Source organism: Corythoichthys intestinalis, chromosome 3, assembly GCF_030265065.1.
Source record: "Corythoichthys intestinalis isolate RoL2023-P3 chromosome 3, ASM3026506v1, whole genome shotgun sequence".
NCBI lineage: Eukaryota > Metazoa > Chordata > Actinopteri > Syngnathiformes > Syngnathidae > Corythoichthys > Corythoichthys intestinalis.
This window is the reverse complement of record NC_080397.1, coordinates 19,329,671-19,352,573: the sequence shown is the minus strand read 5'-3', so window position 1 is coordinate 19,352,573 and position 22,903 is coordinate 19,329,671. Positions and strand designations below refer to the sequence as shown.

General features: G+C 39.6%; 2 protein-coding genes across 5 annotated transcripts in view; one reads left to right on the top strand and one right to left on the bottom strand.

Moving 5' to 3' along the window:
- The window catches only part of fancc (FA complementation group C), a 71,772-nt gene extending 56,666 nt beyond the window's left edge, over positions 1-15,106 (top strand). For all 3 annotated transcript variants that reach the window (XM_057830797.1, XM_057830795.1, XM_057830796.1), the window contains exons 15-16: positions 5,793-5,987; positions 8,404-15,106. In XM_057830797.1, coding sequence (XP_057686780.1) covers positions 5,793-5,954 — 162 coding nt within the window. In that variant the 3' untranslated portion in view covers positions 5,955-5,987; positions 8,404-15,106. The remainder of the gene's footprint in view (positions 1-5,792; positions 5,988-8,403) is intronic.
- The window catches only part of aopep (aminopeptidase O (putative)), a 201,541-nt gene continuing 186,882 nt past the window's right edge, over positions 8,245-22,903 (bottom strand). For both annotated transcript variants that reach the window (XM_057830790.1, XM_057830791.1), the window contains exons 15-17: positions 17,727-17,813; positions 17,509-17,652; positions 8,245-8,493 (exon numbers count right to left, since the gene is read on the bottom strand). In XM_057830790.1, the coding sequence (XP_057686773.1) occupies positions 17,512-17,652; positions 17,727-17,813 (228 nt within the window). In that variant the 3' untranslated portion in view covers positions 8,245-8,493; positions 17,509-17,511. The remainder of the gene's footprint in view (positions 8,494-17,508; positions 17,653-17,726; positions 17,814-22,903) is intronic.

The window sequence follows — 22,903 nt, the reverse complement described above, 5'->3', positions numbered from 1 at the left end:
AGGCCAGCGATGAGGTCTCAGATGCTGTAGGTGTGTCGCTGACTTCACTCAAACCATAGACATCGATATATATGTGTGAATATATATGTAAGATATTATGTATTATGAAGTTTATGACTCAACCACTCCCATCTTAAGTGCTAAATGTCTACTTGTTAATATAGCTTGTTATGGATATACTTTGTCTAAATGTATTCATTTAATTTAAATAAATTACTTTTTAAATGAGTAATCTTTAACCCATACTAAGATTACTACTAGAGCTGCAGCTATCGATTATGAAGGTAATTGATTAATCTAAAGGGGCAACAATTAATCGACAACTAATCGATTACCACAATAATTGACAACTATTTTGATAACCGATTAAACGTTTAGGACCTTCTTCACCTTTAACTTGTCTAAATCCTTGAAATTATAACATATAACACCTCAGTTGTAAATATTATCAGATTTCTTCATTATATTTTTGTTAAGTCAGAGAAGGGCACGAACAAAAATCTGCCTTTACTTTGGATAACAACAATTCACATTTTTGAAAATTTCAGACATCCTACTGTATAAACTAGCTCCTTAATCAAGCTGCAACAACTAATCGATTAAATCGATTAATATATTAGTTTCCAACGAAATGGAAGGAAATAGTCAACCATTTTGTCTTTATTGCTACTTACGACATGCCGAAAACAACTTCAAGGTAAATTGTGAAGGTAACTGAAAGAAGTGACATTTATCAGATTCAGTGTTGTTTTCGTCAACGATGACGATAACGAAAATATTTCGTCAAGGAACAATTTTTTTCATGACGATGACCTCACAATGACGCGCTGAAAACGTGTCTTTGGAGACTAAAACTTAATGAGATGGAAACCAGTTGTCGTCTGACGACATGAAAACGAGAAAATTTGCCATAGTTTCCGTCATAAATTCACAATGTGTGATATTTTGTATTGTATGAGTGGTTAGAACGCATTAAGCAGCGTTTGGTCGTGTCACTCATGTGACTTAGGCTCAGGCTTAAGCGTGCGCCCATTCAAGGCTCCTTTTGTGAAACGTGTCAGATGCTGCTTGGTAAGTTTTGTTTTCTTATCTTCGCTATGCAATGTTGCTTTAGCCTTTAAAGGTCTGTGCTGTGTGATCATCACACACTAAACTAAGTTGTGCCGTTAGCATAGTGTTTGCGCTAGCATTAGCATTAAGAGCGGTGAAACGGTGTCTTTTTAAACGTTTGGAAAACATTTTACATACAGTTCATAGCATCCAGGTGAGTTTATTTAATTGCAAATAATGTGCTGTTTTCCTGCTGAGTGTGTATTATCATGAAAAGGGTGATGTCCTTGCAGACTCTACAGTTATGTGCTCATCTGTCACGTTCATTAGAAATTGTTGGAAACCTTGTATTTATTTATACATGGACTAAAACGTTTGAAATTTATAGACGAAAACATTTTGAGAATTGTCAACTAAAACTAGACGAAATTTGTCCGAGTTTTCGTTGACTAAGATTACACGATGACGAATACATTTTGAAATGACTAACATTTGACTAAGACTAACAAGTATTTTCGTCCAAAAGACTAAGACGAAAATTAAAATGGCTGCCAAAAACAACACTGATCCGATTAATCGTCTGATTAATTGATTATGAAAATAATCGTTAGTTGCAGCCCTAGATTAATCTATAGATTATTTAGTTCAAATAATCGAGTAATGGGATTACAAACCTTTAATGTGTTACAGAATACATTGTAGGAGATAAAGATAAAAAAAAAAAAAAAAAAGAAAAAAGTGTTTATGCTTGAAATAACATTTATTTTGACTTGCCAAGACTCCAATTTTAAAAGCGCATAAAATACCTGTCTCTTCAAATGATGTACAATTGCACTTTTACTTCACAAGAGCAATAAATGCATTTAAAAATAAATAAACATACCTGAGTTTAGCCCCAAGCTGTGTAAAAAAAAAAAAAAAAAAAAAAAAAAAAAAAAAAAAAAATGAATGAATGAAACCCAAATATCCGTGCAACTTGGAATTAACCCTTTATGTACCCCTATATACAACCCAAATCTCAAAATAACTACCCAAAAACATGTATTATACGTCATTGTACGGTCATCGCCAAGATGTTGGAGCTAATTCCTAGCTAGACAGTGAGCTTAAGCTCCGAAATGACGATGTCAGACTTCCGTGTGGTTTGCTGACTTTCAGCTGACTGTTCAGCTGCTCATGACATCAACACTTGCAGAAAGTAACTAAAATAAAAATGAAATTAAATCAATTTCATCTTCAATAAAAGCTATTCAAATTTGCGTCTATAACTAGTTGCTGATACAGCAATAACAATCCACGCAAACGATTAGCATCTATCAGTTAGCGCCCGCACATCATAAAAAACAATCACATAAACTCGGATTCGACCACAATTGAAAACGTACAATAAGCAGTAAAAAGGTTATGTACAAATGTTGCCTCTGTGGATGCTTCACAAGCAATAAATGTGCGTGCAGGCTTGCAGGCTTTCCCCTCTCTCTTGCTCTCGGCTGCGCGACTTATCGTGGGATGAAATGCGCTGTTCCTCTTGTGTGCAAATACGCTATTCTTCGTTTGTACATGCGCTTTTACTCGTGTGCCATTAGTACTACCTGCTCTATGCTTCCTGTGCCAAGATAAAAGCATGTATCACAACCCAGATAGCAGACCGACACTGAATAAACGTTGATCGTCCCCTTTCATCAAAATCATCAGTATGGTTGACATTGAAATTTTCAATGTTAAGTGACGTTCAAACAACGTTGTTCTATGGTATGTCAGGCGATGGTTGGGTTAACATTGTTTTATAGTTGATGAAGTAATGTTAGTTAGTCAACAGTTGATTTATGATTGACCAGGAAATATGACTGAAAAGTCATTGAGATATGGATGAGCGGGCGTTTTGGTCGAAAACATTACATCGATTCAGCGTTGTTCCATTATTATTAATAACCGAAATGACGTTTAGATTTTGTAAGGATTTCAACGTTGAAACAACATTAATTGAGGGTGCAAAAGTGTCGTTGATTCAACGATATAAGATCGACAGCGGAATGTTGATCCAACATCTTTTCAATGTCGGTCTGCTATCTGGGAAAACAAAAGTTAACATTCTAAAAAAAAATTTAAAAAAATTTGAGACTTAAGCGTCGTAAAGTCGAAATCACGTAAGCGGGTACGTCAAAATCCGGGGACTACCTGGAAAACAAAAGCATAGTAAAAGTCCGCTAGGTTAAATGCTATAAAATGCCAACGTTTTTTTTGTTGTTGTTACAAAGCTCTTAACAAATCGTTCAAACACATATTCCCACAAAAAAAAAACTGCTAAATATACTTCTAAACTAAATAATGAATACATAAGTATATTAGCTCAAACAAAAACTTACCTTATGTTGGTTTTAACAGGGAGCAGTTGGATTCAGCCATTTTAGATGAGTTATGTCATATTCACTGTTGCCACTAGAGGGCAGTGTATCCACCCAAATCAATAAGAGTACGGTAATTGTAAACACTTTGAAAACAAACAGTCACAATACCACTCTAATTAAACAAATCCTTGAAGCAGCAATATTTGGCTCAAAGCTTTTTTCTAATCAAAGTACTCGAGTTACTCGATTAATCGTTGCAGCTCTAATTACTACTATTTAAAACTGGCAATGCTGCTCATTAACTACATTAAGTAGCGATCATTCGCTGGCAACTTCTCCCGGTCAAAATGGATTGGACGTCTATCGCTGTCAATGGCAGCTGATGATTTAAATACATTACTTTGCTCTTTGAAATCTAAGTGCAGTATGAATGCTAACACTAAACCAGTGATTCTTAATCCCGAGTTATGCTCCCGCTTTGCGGTGACGGCGCAGCGACGACGGCGTCATTCGACATTCGATGGTTCTCCGGCCAGGTGACGCGTTGCTCTGTAATTCACCGCCAAGCCACTAGAGGGGTGTTGCGTTATGTTTGAACGGTTTTGGGGCATGCTTGTTGACTACCTCTTGTCTAGTTTAACGGAGAAAAAATAAACAATGCAAGATGGAACGCTTGAATGTGGATCTTCAGCTCATCAACATTGAATAAATGTTGATCATACAAATGTTGAGGCGCAGGCGACGCAGAAGATGGTTTCGAGTCGAGTCGAACTTTTGATCCCGCATAGAGAGTTCTAGCCTCAGGTGAAAACCAGCTAGCTGTGGTGGCTAGCTTCAAACTTGCGTCGAGCGCTGCGTCCAGCGTTTTGTCCGAGGTCTGCAAAGCCCTCCAGTCCGATTTGTTTGACGTGTTCTACAACCAGCCAGTGGGAAGCCATAGCAGATTTCTGGTGTCTATGGAGCTTCCCAAACTGCGTTGGAAGCCTTGATTTAATGTTATGATAAAAGCACCGAGGCACTCTCAATCAGTGATGATGTATCGTTTGTGAACTGTCTGTTGTTGAAAATGAAACATCAGAACAAATCTTTTGACACCAAAACTGTGCTTTATTCTTCATATACCTGAAGTGTGACACGTAAATAAGTCACAGACGCGCAGCAAACATATGTACACAATAAATGATGAAGTGCACCTACCAAAAATACGACATAAAGTGATGAAAAGCTGGCAGTATTTGGCCGCTGCTTCGTGTGGCCATTCGATTCTGAACACACACGTCTCAGTGGTTCTTCCATTTTTAAAAAAAAATTCAATCGCTGACCTAGCCATTTGGGAATCTATATGATGTCTTGACGAGACTTGCTCTTCGATGGTACTCCCATTGGCTTGGTCAATTTTTGCATGTAGAAAAATAATGTTTTACAATGGCGGTGATTTTGCGCTGAACAGTGAGCAGCCCAATCACAGTCCATTTCCGCCATGTCATATGCGTTGACGTGACGCTAGGGTTCGAAAAATCAATAGGGCCGCGTCAGGCTACGGCGCAGGGTCGTAAATCGGGTCTTCCTTGACGGCGCAGGTCTGACGCAGAAGCTTAACTTGGCCTTTAACCTGGCTTCGGTGAGTATGTCTAAGTCAGGGGTAGCCAACTCCCGTCCTCGAGGGCCCCTATCCAGCTTGTTTTCCATGTCTCCCTCCTTTAAAACACCTGAATCAAATGATCAGCTCATCAGAAAGCTCAGCAGGAGCCTGATAATGATCCTGATTATTTGAGTCAGGTGTGTTGGAGGAGGGAGACATGGAAAACAAGCTGGATTGGGGCCCTCGAGGACCGACGTTGGCTACCCCTGGTCTAAGGGTTTGGGTGAAGGTTAAGACACGCAGGGGCCAATTTTGATATGCTGACTAAAATCTAGGAAAAATGACTTTTCGACTGGTTTGCCCCCACTTTATAGGCTTTTATTTCTTTCAATTGCTCATCCTCTATCTGATGGGAGTAGAAACTGGTTTGCTAAGTGAAAGATTTACTTTCACTTAATATGAGGAAGTATAACAGAGCTATGGGCAGTGTGGATTCAAATTGTGACCTGTATAAAAAAAAAAAAAATGCTGTCAAAATGACCTATGAACAGGAATTTGCTTGGATATTACTTTGCTATCTTAGATACATCGGTTTTGAAATTTGGAGAAAAAAAAATTCTTTATCTTATTCCGAAGGGTTCGGTCAATGCACGTGTGGAACTCGCGGGGTTCAGTACCTTTTGTAACGCTAAGAACCACTGAACTAGACCGAAGATTATTGCGCCTCCATGTGTTAAAAATCTCCCACCACACCAAACCGTTGAATTAGTTACCATATTATTGCGGGCACGTGTGTGTGTGTGTGGCACCAGGTGGCGACGGCGTCAGGTCTGGTCACTGAAGCGTCTCGCATTCTGAGCTCGCTGGAGCGTCTGCTCGGCTCGAAGAGCGGCAACCTGTCGTCCGGTGACCCGGACGCGGCCTCTGTCAGGATCCGTCGGCTTCAGGAAGCTCTCGGCCCTGGACTGCGCTGATGCGGGAGACGCCCACTACGCACACTGACGCAGGTGATACCACACACCTACTGCAGTGAGTTCGGTGTCAGTTCAAGGTCTGCTTCATGAGCATAGGTAATGAAGGCCACGCTTAGAAGCAGAATGGGGGTCGAAATAACACGCAAGTCGCATACAAGGGCAGTGGAGCCTGTCGACTTATGCTTGAGTACAAGATTGGTCAATACATCACATTACATATATAATAGCAATGCTCAGATAACATCCTTGCAGAAATAAAATGAGTCCGCCGCAAAATGGGATTGTATGGAAAAGTGCTTGTAATATGACTTATTACAATTTGTTATTGATGTATTTTGGTTTTCTTGCAATTACAATTTCTTTTAAAAATAAATTTCTTGCAATATAAACAGTGATCTACTGTTTAACCTTACTCATTTTTTCAAATAACATAACTTGAGTGAATTTTTCTTTATTAATGTAACATTTTTGAAGTTGAGAATGGCGGACGCTCTCAATGCAAGCGGCATCAATGCCAAAAAAGTGGTCCAGAGTGGCCAAAGTCTGGAATTATTTCAAGGAAAATATGGAGGGTGTCAGCGTGTGTACTCTTCACAAAGCTGAGCTCGCATATCACGGTAGTACGTCGGCCATGAACGAACACTTGAAGCGCTGTCACCCAGGTGTAATTTTGGAGACGACAAGAAACAAGCTGGCGCATCGTAAGTACGTACAACTAACGACATTCTTTTATTGAAGTTGCCTTTATATGCGTCGTATCAACATGCATCATTAAGTTTTGTGACAATGACGATGATGGCTAAGAACAGGAGGAGGTAATTTTGAGAAAGGCGATACAGATGTACTTTGAACAGTCGCATAAAAAAGAAGTCCTTCAGCCGACTGCAGTGGTGGAGGCACATTGAAGAAAAGTTCCCAAACCTGGCAAGATCATACCTGGCAGTGCCTGCAACTTTAACACCATCTGAACATCTGAATGTCTTTTCTCAGCTGCTGGTAACATTGTTACCAAAAAAAAAAAAAAAAAGAAAGGGCAAGCTTGACACTTGATCATGTAGACATGCTCACCTTCCTTCATTTTAACGTTTAGAACAATATACTGTAGATATGCCACAAGAGTAAGAATTGTTTTGACTCCTGTTGGAAAGGTGAAATCACAGTTTCCGTTTACATTCTCTTTTTTTGCATTAGTTAATGCCAGCAGCATTTGACCTCATTGTGATTTATTATTATTTATACGTTAATAAAGAATTTATGTTCCAAAATGTTTTTGGGAACACTGTTTTGGTAATCAAGATATCACAAAATTTCTTTTTTGACCTCATACCCCAAAATTTAATTACTTATTCCAATTCCAAAATATATCCTGCAGGTTTGATGGTCATCCTGTTATCCACTCATCTTGAAAACAAAGATAGAAACAGAACTTCTGCCCTCTATAGGTTTCCCCTACTAGTGGAGGTCACAACATTGACTTTTTTCTATTATGATAAAACTGTCAGAGGAACACTATTACTTTTTGTCTTGTAATGCTACTCCTCTTTGCTTTAAAGCTGATATGAAATACTACAGCAAGTGACTTTATAATGATAGCAGACCATATTTTGGATATAAACCAATCCAAAAACTTGACAGAAAAGGCTTAATAATGAAATTACAACCTACTTAGTCTTTCTTTCTAAGCTGCCTACTAAAAAAAAATTCTAAGCAGAAGAGGATGTCGCACTAAGAATGAGCTGCAGATTTTTTGCAGTTAGCTAGTATGCTATCCATAGGCTCCCTATTCTGTTGTTGCACAGCACTAGAAAGCTATACATGTATTCTTTTGGCTGGACTCACTGAAATGGATAAAAAGAGATTTGAGTGCCAAATTAGTTTTCTACCTTTAAAATTAATGTTTTTTTTTTTTTGACATGATCACCATTTCATAGCACAGTTAATCACCAAACATCTTTACTGCCCCCCCCCCATTTTATCTGTTTTTTTCTTCTGCAAATTTTTGTCAACAATGACTAATATCCATATTACTGCAATTTTTTAAATTGAAATAGGCAGAGTTTTTTACTCCACTATTGAACTGTTGGCGTTTCCGTTTAAAGCAAATGGGATCTAATATTATCTTAATATCATGAACATGTCTGTTTCCCACATTCTTATTGGCGCTGCTCTGTATCGCTTACATGAAGTCATTTGTTATGCATGAAAACACCTGAGCGGATTTCTAGTCTAAACTCCTCACAGCCTGATTGGAACTTCAGACTAAACACAAAGCTCACACATACACGGATCGGGTTCTTGTACATTTTTATTTCAGCTGTAAAAAAATAAACAACAAAAAGAGTGACAGTTTTGTGCGTGAGCACAAAACTGACTACAGAGCAGCGTCTATTGTTCCAAGATGACCACCTCCCCACCAACGTGCCTTTTTCTTTGAAATGTTTACTCTCAGCCGCACCGTCGGACAACCACAAGCATTCCGAGTGGTCGCCACGAGTGCTCCACCCTCGCACGGCGATTTTCCTCATCTGTTTTCAGCAGCCTTATGGAAGAGAGAAAAAAGACGAAGAGGCATTATGGAACCAGAGCTACAAGTTAAGTAATATTCCCATGGAGAGGACTAGAAAACGGAAAAACTAGCCCTTTTGGGTCACAAATCGAAGTTTGTTAAATGTCAAACAAAACCTCAAGGGGTTTCAATGTGCATGTTGAAAAAAAATAGATGTTTAACTATTGACATATACGATGGCTGGTCATTTTCCTAAATAAAATTATCCAATGACATAGTGCAGTGATTGTTTTTGCAAGTTTTAAACCCCACAGACCCACATTTTTTCTGCTGGGCAAAAAAAAAAAAAAAATCTACGCTGATTTTTTACTCAAACACCAGAACAAAGTACAATTTTTTGGTTGGGGATTTTTCATGATTTAATGTTCATGTGTTTAATGAGAAATCAGCACTTTAATGTTCTTTTTGAAATTGCCTTTGGTCAGCCATCTTCAAAGAGCCAAAAACAGCAAAGAGGGCATGCCAAACTTCATGATTTGATTTCAATGGGTAAAGTTTCATCCAATCATCTCCCAGAAGTGGCACTAGCAACTAAATTCAGTGTACTTATTGGTTTACAAACGCAAACAAGCCGTGTCCTTCAGCAACATGCTCAGGTCTGAAGGGGTTAAAAAATGGATTACAAAGTAATTCTAAGAAAAAACTGCTTGAAAAAAACATTGTTACTAAAATACAAATTATTATAGTAATAAAATATAAGCTTATAAAACTAAGTTTGGAAAGAAAAATTGTTGAAAAGTGATGCTTAACTCAAAATGAATGCACTAAATGTGTGAAAATATTTTCTAAACCTTCATCAACATGATACTTGAATATATTATAAAGAATAAAATTGCAAAACAAAAAATAATTATTAATAATTATTATTAGGGATGTCCCAATAGCATATTTTTGCACCCAAGTCAGAGTCCCCTCATTTTGAGAATCTGCCAATACCAAGTCCTGATCCAATACCAGAAAAAAAGTTTTAAACATGTTACTGTCCCACCACGCACCTTCATAATGTGAATTATTTTTAAACAAGAATAATGTAGAAAAATGCTTGTCTTTATTAAACGCTTCATTGAGTGAATCCACTCAACTTCACGTTTTGGCACTCACACTGCTAAGAACAGCCTCTCACTTACACTACGAGTTGCCACAGCACACTACAAGCTATGCTAACAAGCGAAACGGTGATTGAAACATTTTGGCCTTTGATGGTACTGCTACCAAACCTCTCTGGAAAGATCAAAGCTACCTCCCTGTCAATCATCGTTAACTTTAGGCCACGTTCTGTTCCGTCTACACTAGAACAGATAATTTTCTCAAGGGTATTTTGCTATTTTTATACCTGTCCACACTTACGTTTAAGGTGCATTTAAGGCCCTCCCGCTACTGTAAGGTACGCCTGCATTTGCGCAAACTACGCATGCGTTGAAAGGAGCAAGCTCATATGTTACGTCATCTCCCGTGCAGTTTACCTCATTATTCGTCAGCGTGAAATTTCGAAATTACCACACCTTCTAGACCAGGTGTCTGGAACTCTCGTTTTGTGAACTCGTTTTGTGATCACTCTTTTTTTTCGTGAACACAATTGAACACATCACGCAGGAGCGAGAGTGAAGGTAGAGCACGCTGCCATGCTCGGCTTTTACGAACAGTTGCCAAGTTGTGATTGAAATAAATCTTTTTAAAACAGCTGAAGCCTGACTGACATCGTTACTTGGGATGTTACAACCGATGCTCAGTTGTGCTCACCACTTGGAAAATAACAAAAAGAAACATATGGTGTGGCGCTGCGTATACTAGTATTTCCTGGAAGCCCCAACCAGGAGTACTTATGCATAACAGTGGCGATCCTGGAAGTGGTGACAGTTTTGACAGGCAATAATGTCCTGAAAAAAAATATCGTGTGCCTCTTTGACTGGGGATACCACGCAGGTCACTTTTCGGGGTTTAATTTTCCTCTACGCATTTTTATATACTCGTGTTCGGTCGGCATGGAGTTGGGAGGGGCAGGCCCTGCAGTTGCTGATCTTAGACAACGCTGGAGACGTGCTCTGGAAAAAACGCACATCTCTGCATCATCCGTGATGGGAGGACCACAAATGGGCACTGAATTGAAGCATAATATTGCGACGTAGTTTGAAGGTTTAGGAAAAATGTGTGGAAAAGAAAAGAGGAGCAGGAATGCCACGTCGTGATTGTCCGTTGCCATTGTTTACGATGCCGTCATGTCACACTAAAAATGGCAACTGCATGATGTCACTTCCTTAGTATCCAATTGTTGTACCGAGACAGCAGTCCATATTAAGCGGCGGGTAATGTTACCCACCTACATTATCCCTGTAACAACTAATCCGGATAATAGGCATATTAGTGTAGCCGACATGCCATATAGTCCAACTAATTTCACGTTTAAGGCCATTATCCATCCTAATGTAGACGTAGCCTTAAATAGCTAACTCCAGGGCACTGCTGACCAGGAAAAGCAGCAGGAGGGAAAGTGATAGGCTGTACGAACCATGAAGCAGAAAAACATTTTTTTTTAAAATTAAAAACACGATCCTTTTCGCCAGATCACATGATCGGATCGGGGCATTCCTAATAATAATTGATGCCTGGGAAGAAAATAAAATAACAATGCCTGCAAAAAATAATTCAATGAACAATGAACAGAATACAGAAATAAAGCGTTGAAAATAGTGGCAGCTCCTTGGACGACCGCTCCATTCACGCAATGGCGAGCGGACCGGACGCCTGTTCCTGCTGAACTGAGCCAGTGATTGCGTAGGACTGATTATCAGCTCAGTAGGCACAGGAGGCCGAGCCCAGATCTTGCTGTCCGTCCTTCCGTCCCAATCGACATATTAGGGTAAGCTTTATGTGTGCACGAGTGCGTGGGGGGCGCCATTAGGGGCCCATAAATCACTGGGGCTTATACAGTATATATGCAGGCGCTGATGGGTGTCATATGGCCATTGCTCTCTGAAACGGCCCTTTGATGGCCATTAGTCTTTGAATAGGCCCTAAATATAGGTGGACGGATGACACGCGCCACACCGAGCTCATTGCTAATTCACAGTTCCATCGTCATTTAGACAGATGGCGCCCCCAGACACACTTTCATGGACTATAAGTGGACACCGTCCACACGGCCATTCATCAATGCATCAATCATCAGTCAGGACTCGGACTTTTATGCTTCTCACTTGATGAGAAGCAAGGAAGTTTCTTTTCTTAACCTTTTAACACCATTGTGAAAAAAAATTAGAGGATTCATTTTTGAAGTGCAAATTTGAAAGTATTGGGGCATGATGTAGAAGATCCTGATTAGTTTGACTTAATTTTGCTTTCTTCCCTTTTGCGGACAATGTTCTCCTCAGGTGCAGAACTTAGCCACTGTGAACAAAGAGGATAGCAATCACTGTTCACCAATCAGCTAAGCTCTGTGCCTGGCTGGAGACAACACGCTCTTGAATAATCATGTCTTCTTTACTTTGAATCTGTGTATGTGTGGTTGCAATAGTAGCCGGTATGGTCAGGGCTGTGTGGTAATCCCTGGCAATGTGATTTTTATCATAAGTCACAAATCAGCACGCCAGGAACCCCCGCAGCCCAGACAGCGGGCATCACTACGCAAAATCAGAACTCTGCGTGAAGCGTAGGCAAACCGAAGTCGGTTGGAGACTACTTTTGCGCCTAACCCGGTGACATGCCCCTCATTAAGCGAACAGAGTGAGTGGGCTTTTAAAAAAAAAAAAAAAAAAATAGCGCTGCGAGATAGATGCGTTTTCAAGGCTTGTTCTGTTCTCAACAAGCTACTTAGAAGAAGGAGAAGGGAAGAAAAAGACCAAGACGTAAAAACAAAAACATTGACGCGGCCTGGAGTGGCTTCATCCATCATCTTAATTGGACACAAGTTGGGAACAGTGTGGTCCACATTTGTTGACACATACTTCAGTAAGTTCTCTTCTTCGGGCCTCTTTTGGGCGCGTTGTGTATGTTATGGCATACACTCCAAAAGACGTAGTAGCATGCCTCATCACTGGCTCGATCCACAGATGGTTTTCCTTCATGGGAAACGTCTCCATAACGAGGCAAACTGGCTAAGCACTATCACACCACGCTGTGCCTCCCCATATCCTTTCCCGTAACACAAAAAGTAGGCGGTGGGTTCTATTTTCTATACACCAATCGGGAGACAGCGTGGCGCCTATCAGCCCCGCCCTCTCCAAGTGTGCTGTAACCTAACCTGAACTTTTGTAGTTTACCAATTTGACTGACGTGATGTGGTTCCAAATGAATAAATGTCACACTTGTGTCAGTCAGATTCCTCGGGGCACGGATAGATGAAAAAACACTTCACCGTCCTGGACATCAAGCTGTCTACTTCTGTATGTATGTGTGTTAGAGGACTAAAAGCAGTATGGTGGTGAAGACTGACTTAAAATTAGATTTAGAGCTCAGTCACTTGGGTTGGTGTTTACCTGTGAGTTGAATGCAGGATGTCAAGGTCATCCCAACAGAGTGAATCTTGAATCTTGAAATATTGAGCAAACGTGTCAACCAATCTGTAATGGTCTTCACGTAGAATATTTAGCTTCAGATTTTGGTAAAAATTGGACACTGATCAGGGGAAATAACTGAGAATGTGTCCAAAGTCATGTGAATTAATACATGACCCAGTCACCCAGCACAGCTAAATCCAGTTTTCAAAATTGAGGTTTTTGGCATCATCGAAAAGAGACCGGCGTGATTACAGTTATGTCATTTTACTATTTTAAAATGTTGTCCCTAAGAAATACAATTTGAACCTTCAACATTTGAAAGTGATGTTTATATTGCACTCAGCATTATCACAGATTTTACCTGCATGTTCAAGTTTTACAAAATTTTAAGAAATTTTTACATATTGGTTGAATACCTTTATCAAAATACAGTATTGACAATTTATACTTCATTATAATGAAACTTTGAATTGATTTTTTAAAAAAAAAATGTATTTCAGTAACTTTTAAGGGTGTAACGGTACATGTATTTGTATTGAATCATTTCGGTACGTGCTGCTCGGTTTGGAACAGAGGCGTACCGAACGAGTTTCTGACGTAATATAACCCATACTTTTCGAGGCTGTGAGTCGATCGGGTTACAGTTTCTTTGTGTTGATTATATTTACTCTATCTTTTCTACTATAATGAGGACCAACACGGTACGACAGTATAACCCAGAAACGTCAACGGCGCGACAACGTGGCCGCCGCGAGAACGCAGTGAAACACGGGCGTTAAAGTCATTCAGCCAATGCACACCAGTTGCAGTGCGGCCGCGTGTTAGACGCGTCCCAGAAGCGTCTCAACACGACGCACGCGAAAAGAACGGCAGAGTTTATTATTTGAAGGCGAGACGCGACCCTCCTGCGTCAATACTACTACTGGTAGCTAGGATCGGGCAGACTGGAAGTCACTCGTGTAAAAATACGGTGGATCCGGTCGATTTTCAAACTAATATGCAATCGTAACCCACTTTTTGAGTCCAACAGATCTCTTCAGTGGTAGATCGGGGCACAGTTGACTTGTCTTTGTTGATTTACTGCTGTCTTCTCTGCTATAATAATAACCAACATGGCCCTGTGTTCTATACAAAACCCTCCTACCACAACAAAACAAGTAGGAACTAGAATTCACATAGGAACTAAAGTTATACAACATACGGTAAAATATACAATATAAATAAATACTACATCACATTTGTAAAATATAAAAACATATTAAAATAAATAATAGCCCAAAAAGAATAATCAGATGCTGCTTACACAATTAAATTTATTAATTTCTGTGTGGCGCTTTAACTCCACCAACCAAAGCCAAAAATCCACCAAATCCACCAACAAAGCTTTTGAAAACCGTTCATAAGAAAAAAAAAAATGATTCATTGAGGCATTTCATTTGTAAAATACATGTTAAATCTTTGTCATTGGGATTGCTTTTCTCTTTAGCACAGGACTTCTTTTTTCTTTCAGAAAGAAAGCTGACCAATACGCAGGGTCTGAAAGGCAAATTGTTGTTGGATTATCTTAAAATACCTGCTACTTTTTGCGCAGAATTCTAGCTTTGTATAGGCTAATGTTCCTATTGTTGAAAGCACAAATGTGTGTAATAAACAACTAGCACATTTATATTTTGCATTTTGTTGTCTTACTGTACCGAAAATGAACCGAAGCGTGACCACAAAACCGAGGTACGTACCGAGATTTTTGTGTACCGTTACACCCCTATTAACTTTGCCTATGATGGTGGAGGCAAAGCAGAGCTGAGAAAGAATTCATGCAAGTAATACAAAAAATCATGCTGAATATGAATTTTTAGGGTGTCACTCCTGCTTAATTGGTTGATGTATCAAAATAAGTGTATAAATGTGAATCCAACCCAGCTGGCTTTGGCCAAGAGGCAGTGTAATGTAAAGCTACCAGTGTTGTTAATTTTACTTTTAAAAAGTAATTAATTACAGTTACAAATTACTTCTCCCAAAAAGTAATTGCGTTAGTAACTCAGTTACCTGAATGTAAGAGTAATTAGTTACTTGGAAAAGTAACTAGTGGTAAAAAAAAATTTTTTTTTCTCAAAAAAAAAAAAAAAAAAAAAAAAAAAAAAAAAAACAGGTCACGCAATGTGAAGTTTAAAGGGTTTGGGGGACAATTGGCCCTAACCCAATTCTTTACCCTCCACTTAACTAGACACAAGGGTATTGCGATAACTAGATAGTAACCTTTGCTATGTGTGGAAGTCATTTCAAGTTGTGAATCAACCGTTAAAGTTGTTAAAATTGCTCCCGTTATTTCATTAGTTCCCTTCTGTCTACTTTAAACGTGTAAGTTTTAAAACTGTTTCATCATTTAAAGATAGATTTAAGTTAAGATTTTGCCGATTTAGGAGCAGTTTAGATTTAAAAAAAAAAAAGTTACTTAGGTTCGCTATGAAGGATCTCAACATCAGGACCTTCCTGAGAGTTCTACTGCTTTAAGATGGCGGCTGTTTACTAACGCATGTAGTCCTTAAAACATGTTTCCAATGCAGTTGTGCCTGTCAGTTGCATCTACTTCTATAATATGATATCTACCGTGTCATGTGGGCGTAGTTTGTCGGCAATGGCTACAGTCAGGTATTATTGGAGCCACCTAGCATCGCGGTTGCAACGGCGTCTTCCCCACTCCTGCGCTGCTCTCTCGTCTCCGTGAGTTTCTCTCAGACTTTTTTTTATTCAACCAACTTAGTAACGCATAGTAACGCACGCCTTTCCCGCCTCAGTAACGGTAACGGCGTTGCCAAGATAAGAAAAGTAATTAATTAGATTACTCATTACTGAAAAAAACAACGCCGTTAGTAACGCCGTTATATTCTAACGCCGTTATTAACAACACTGAAAGCTACCCAGTCACCAGAAAAGGACAGCCCACACATTCCCAGAGCGGAACCAAAAAAAAAAAATCCTGGAACTTTGACATTGCTTGTCAAGGCAAGTGTCATCATGATTAGAAGGCCAAAGAATTCAAAGGCTAGAATCTGGTCTGGTTTGACTATTCAAATATTCCAGAGGGGGAAAATTCCGGCCACACGCACACCGCAGAGGACATCTAGGGGTTAAGGGTATAAAAATGACACTCACTGATCCACCACTCCCTTCTGTCTTTCACGTTACCAAATTCCTTTTCAGTCAAACACATTCTGACAGTACTACTCTGAGCGCATGGAAACTGCCTCACCCGCCAACACCGCACACACATGCACAAGCAGTTGGATCAGGGAGGAATGTATCAAGTGTAGTGTAGTGTATCTTAACTCGTTAGCTGCCATTGACAGCAATAAATGTCCATTATCTATTTTGACTGGGAGCAAATGAACACTGTCAAAATAGATTGGATGTCTAACAATGGCAGTGTAATCAGATCATTCTCTGAATGATGTTAAAGGGAACCTCGGTCCTAAAGACTTGTAGGCTCGATTAAGCCACAATTGTTCTCTTTTACTAAAATGTTATTAAAAACGCATAAAATATTGCCATTGATTTAAAAATCTATAATATTTAGTACATGTTTTGACCTACGGAGGGTGCCTTGTTTTATGTGTGCAATGGACGCTCGGGGTGATGACGTAGTTTGTCACTGTCACTAGACGAACACTACCGGTGTTCTGCAATCCCTTCTACGCGATGAGACGTCTAACACATGCGCACATCGGTTAAAAGCGGCGATTACTCACTAATTGTGATTTTATTGAGTCTTTTATTACCTTTTCATTGCCTCAAAATACTTTTTGCATGTTTCATCTTTTCATACTTTTTAGCATTGTGCTTTCTTTTGGTAGCTTTAAAGCAGATTGTAGATCTGTTGACCATATTAGTCATGTAGCGTATTTAAACCAGCCTTATTTGATTTTACCACGTTTTGGCATATTAAGTATGTTCTGTTTGTATGTAATGTAAACCAAACAAGCTGAAAGTGCATGGTAGTAGTTTCGGTGTCAAATTCGCCTCTTCTATGACGTTTTGCTGGTGGAGCACATTTTGGCAGAACACTGGTTTTGTCATACTCTCGTCTTATCCCCTCTTTCCTGTTCATTTTGCTTTTGCTGCTTGTTTTGTGAAATATAGACAGTGTTGTCATGCTCATTAATGTTCCTCTCAGGTTCAAATTGAAAAGGTTGAACAGATGACATGTTTAAGTTGCTAGAGTCATACTCTGAAGGCCCGGCTGTGTAACCATGTGACGTCACTGACTTGCGATGTCAACAACAGTGACGACCTACTAGTTAAACTAATTTTACAAATTGAATATCAACAATAATATCCAGAGGGGTTTTAATATCAAATTATTTTAACTCATAACAATGTTTATTTTTTTTAAAACTACAAGTCTTTCTATCCGTGGATCCCTTTAACACGGCATCAGCTTTGAGATGGTTTGTCGTTCCCTAGACAGACGAAGAGGAAGAACAGAGCCCCTTATTACCTGTCATAGAACCATCTCTTCCACCACTTTGCGTGCCGATCGGTCCATTTCCTCGCTGGCCAAGGAAAGGCAGCGACGAGCAAGAGCTTGCTGCTCTGCATCCTCCTGGACCATCAGCTCACCGTATAGATAAACACCCATTGCCTAAAGTTACACGAACACTCCATTTGATTTTCAAATTCTGCTTGAGTTTGCGCGATGTACGGAAAAATATTTACCTGGTCGTGAATTAGGAAGCGCTCCACGTCACCATACGCGGGAGCGTGTCTGTGTTTGACCACCAGCTCGCACCAGCGATGTCTCACCTGCGAGTCAGAACACAGGGACAATTCAAGTGAGGTCAAATTATTAAAAGTTGCTTCCATTCCAAACCATCCACACTGTACACTTTGGTATTCAAGTAATCGAATGAACACAAAACTCATAAAGCGCCATTTAAAAGTGAAAATTAATTGTGTGCTAATTGCTAACTGCAAAGCCTGTTTTCCTGGATTCCGAAACGAACCCGATGAAGTTGCGACGCGGCACTCGCTAGGCTTCACGCCTGGCAGGCAGCCATGAAAACACTTTAAACAGAGCTGACGGCTCATCTGCGCCGGAGAGTGTATTTTGGCACCGGTCCTGACCCGCTGCAGTCCAGACGTGACGTTCAACGAGGGAAGGTGCATGCGTGACCTCGTCAAGGTCTGATGTCGACCTGATTTTTCAAGATGCTCCTAGGAAGGAGGAGGATTGATTCAATGTATTGTGATGCTTGACATCCGGAAGAATACTCTTAAACTCTTTAAACTACATATGGTCTCCACCCGACTCATGTTTTGAGGCCCGTCGTTGCGCACTTAAAGCGTCAGTTCGCTCTACCGGTCCCCGGCAGCTGTCGCCTTAGCCGATTTACATTCCTGGGGAGAGCCCTGGGGCACGGCAGCTGCATGGCGCTCATGCACTCATTTTTTTTTTCTTTTTTTTTAATTGGCGACCATCCTCTCTGAGGGCCCCTCTTGCTTGTTCGTCCACATTCCTCCGTTTATTAGTGCACTGTGTTGCATTGTTATTCCTGCAAGTGAAACTACCTTATATGCAGTGTCAAGGATCACAGCACATACCTCTGTAGTGTCTATGTCATACTTTGGATAAAGCATGTGATAATGTGTCGGCAACATTATGAGACACTAACGTTTTATCGATGAGAGCGATGATGTGACCAACCCTATTTGAAATGCAACTTCAATCTGTAATGGGCACACACTTATTAGTGATAATAGCTTAATATGTATCACTGATTAAGTAATCAACGAAAACAATGGAGAAATATGAAACTACACACTACAGAGTACCAATACAATGTCGTTTAGATTATATATGAATGGCGCTTTTCTCCGGTTAAAAATGCTTTGAGGCGCAACCACAAAATATATGACTTCAATATCAATGGCCTGTGTCAACAGAATGATCACACCACATCCTAAATTTGAAGAAAATCACAAAATGAATCTAGTAAAATTACTTTTCTAACCCTTCCAGGGACAGTGGTCACTTTGCTAAACTGCCAGCCCAGTTCACAGAATATGTACAGCGGTTGGACAAAATCATGGAAACACCCTAAAGAATCAACAAAAACTAATTTAATATGGTGTAGGTCCGCCTTTTGCTTCAATTACAGCCTCAATTCTCTGACGTATTGATTCATACAACTTGGGAATTGTTTCCAAAGGAATTTCAAGCCATTCTTCAGTTAGAATACTCTCTAACTCTTAGAGACGATGGCGGTGGAAATCGACGTCCTAATTGAATCTCTTAAACTGACCATAAATGCTCAATAATGTTGACGTTTGGGGATTAGGAGATGTTCAACTTCATGAGAATGTTCCTCATACCATTCTTTAACAATTATGTTCAATTATTATGATGCCAAAATGTTATGTGTGTACATTATTTTGTCCAACCCCCCTGTATGTACAGTGGGGCAAATAAGTATTTAGTCAACCACTAATTGTGCAAGTTCTCCCACTTGAAAAGAATAGAGAGGCCTGTTATTGTCAACATGGGTAAACCTCAACCATGACAGAAAGAATGTGGAAAAAAAACAACAGAAAATCACATTGTTTGATTTTTAAAGAATTTATTTGCAAATCATGGTGGAAAATAAGTATTTGGTCAAGACCAAAACTTCATCTCAATACTTTGTTATGTACACTTTGTTGGCAATAACGGAGGCCAAATGTTTTCTGTAACTCTTCACAAGCTTTTCACACACTGTTGCTGGTATTTTGGCCCATTCCTCCATGCAGATCTCCTCTAGAGCAGGGATGTTTTGGGGCTGTCGTTGGGCAACACGGACTTTCAACTCCCTCCGGAGATTTTCTATGGGGTTGAGATCTGGAGACTGGCTAGGCCACTCCAGGACCTTGAAATGCCTCTTACGAAGCCACTCCTTTGTTGCCCTGGCTGTGTGTTTGGAATCATTGTCATGCTGAAAGACCCAGCCATGTCTCATCTTCAATGCCCTTGCTGATGGAAGGAGATTTTCACTCCAAATCTCTCGATACATGGCCCCATTTATTCTTTCCTTTACACAGATCAGTCGTCCTAGTCCCTTTGCAGAAAAACAGCCCCAAAGCATGATGTTTCCACTCCCGTGCTTCACAGTGGGTATGGTGTTCTTCGGATGCAATTCAGTATTCTTTCTCCTCCAACCACGAGAACCTGTGTTTCTACCCAAAAATTCTATTTTGGTTTCATCTGACCATAACACATTCTCCCAGTCCTCTTCTGGATCATCCAAATGTTCTATAGCGAACCGCAGACGGGCCTGGATGTGTACTTTCTTCAGCAGGGGGACACGTCTTGCAGTGCAGGATTTGATTCCCTGGTGGTGCATTGTGTTACTGATAGTAGCCTTTGTTACTGTGGTCCCAGCTCTCTGTAGGTCATTCACCAGGTCCCCCCGTGAGGTTCTGGGACTTTTGCTTACCGTTCATGTTATCATTTTGATGCCACGGGGTGAGATCTTGCATGGAGCCCCAGATCGAGGGAGGTTATCAGTGGTCTTGTATGTCTTCCATTTTCTAATAATTGCTCCCACAGTTGATTTCTTTACACCAAGCGTTTTACCTATTGCAGATTCAGTCTTCCCAGCCTAGTGCAGGTCTACAATTTTGTCTCTGGTGTCCTTCGAAAGCTCTTTGGTCTTGGCCATAGTGGAGTTTGGAGTGTGACTGACTGAGTTTGTGGACAGGTTTCTTTTATACCGATAATGAGTTAAACAGGTGCCATTAATACAGGTAACAAGTGGAGCCTTGTTAGACCTCGTTAGAAGAAGTTGGACCTCTTTGACAGCCAGAAATCTTATTTTCCATTCTAAGTTGGAAATAAATTCTTTAAAAATCAAACAATGTGATTTTCTGTTGTTTTTTTCCCCCACATTCTTTCTGTCATGGTTGAGGTTTACCCATGTTGACAATAACAGGCCTCTCTATTCTTTTCAAGTAGGAGAACTTGCACAATTGGTGGTTGACTGAATACTTATTTGCCCCACTGTATTGTGGTAGTTATTGAAATAGGTAAATTAATATTGAAAAAAAAAAAACCTATTGATGTCTATTGCCGTCAATTGCACTCAAGGAGTGAAGCAACAGTATGTGAGGTCACAAAATAAGAGCAAAATACATATGGACCACACTTATTTTAATTTGTTCTTATTTATTACAATTTGTTTTATTTTTAAAACAACAAATTATTCATATTTTTCGTTCATCATGTCTCTATGATATGCATTTTTTAAAAATTGTTTAAAAATATATATATATTTCAATACTTTTTTCCCCAAAATGAATCCTTCAATCAATTCATTCATTTTATTTTAAATTAATACGTACATAAAATATATAAACATGTTCCTCTTTTTTTATTGCCCATTGCAAAATACATGGGGGCAACACCAAGACTACAATTAATGCCAAATGGCGACTGCAAATTATTGTCCCTGGGCCGCAATTTTAGATCCCTGTCCTATATTGTGCAATAAAAACTTTTTTTTTTTTTTTTAATTAAAAATCGTAATTCATTCATTCATTCATTTTCCATGCCGCTTTTTCCTCACGAGGGTCGTGGAGGTGCTGGAGCCTATCCCAGCCAACTACGGGCAGTAGGCAGGGGACACCCTGAACTGGTTGCCAGCCAATCGCAGGGCACAAAAATCGTAATGCATGCCTGAAAGGTATTATATTAATATTATTTTTTTTTGCACTCACCATTACTTCCTTTTAAACCTCATTAAAAGCCTCAGGAGCACCCTTAGTACCATAGGTAACTCAGTAAGGTAAATACAGACTAATAGTGGTACCACCTAGACGTGGGAATCTTTGGGCACCTAACGATTTGATTTTAAATCGATTATTGATGCCCTCGGCTTTTAAAACAGTGAATAAAATATTCAAGTCCCCATTCTGTATCAGCAGCTTTAAACTGCTGTACATTCAATTAATTTAATGACGTGAATCAACCGTTAAAGTTGTTAAAATTGCTCCCGTTATTCCATACTTTCCCTTCTGTCTACTTTCGACATGTCAAAGTTTTAAAACTGTTTCATCATTTAAAGATAGATTCAAGTCAAGATTTTGCCGATTTAGGAGTATTTTAGATAAAAAGTAAAATTAGGTTTGCTACAACAGAGCCTTCTAGAGAAGTCTACTGCTTTAAGATGGCGGCTGTTTACTAATGCGCCAACTACTAAACGGAAAGTCATTCGCATCTAGTTCTCTTTAAATGTTCTATCCAGGCAAGTCGTCTGTCATTTTGCATCTAGTTCTACATATATGTGATATCTACCGTATGTGGCCGTATGTTGTAGCAACTAGCAATTGGGTGTTGTTTGACGCAGCTGTCGGCCGCAGTCAGGTATTATTGTTTTTTTAATCTAGCGATATGAGTTCAACATGAGATTTACTCTCGGTCCGTTCCTCATTGCGTCCTGAAGACCGCGCTGACTGTGTTTTAGTTCTGCTTTACCTGGTATAATTCAATAATTGGAATTTGGATGTTTGTGAATCGTTCTCAAATCTTCCACGGCCAAATCGCGAGTAAATAAGGAATCGGAAATTTCGCATGCCTCAAGTACCACCTATTACTTAAGATGAAAAAAAAAATAATACTGATTATTTAAAAAAAAAAAAAATGCTTATTAGCACCCACTACAATATGGAAAAGAAACCTTGCTAATTAGCACCCACTAAAATGGGGGCACACAAAACATTACAATTAACATTCACTGCCGTGGATTGGACATCTAGCACGCAAAACTGATTGCCACAACCATTCCTACTCATATTCTCCAAACTGACATTTTAAAACCTTCAATAAACCTAAGTAGCATGTCTGGGCAATATGTGAGGAAGTC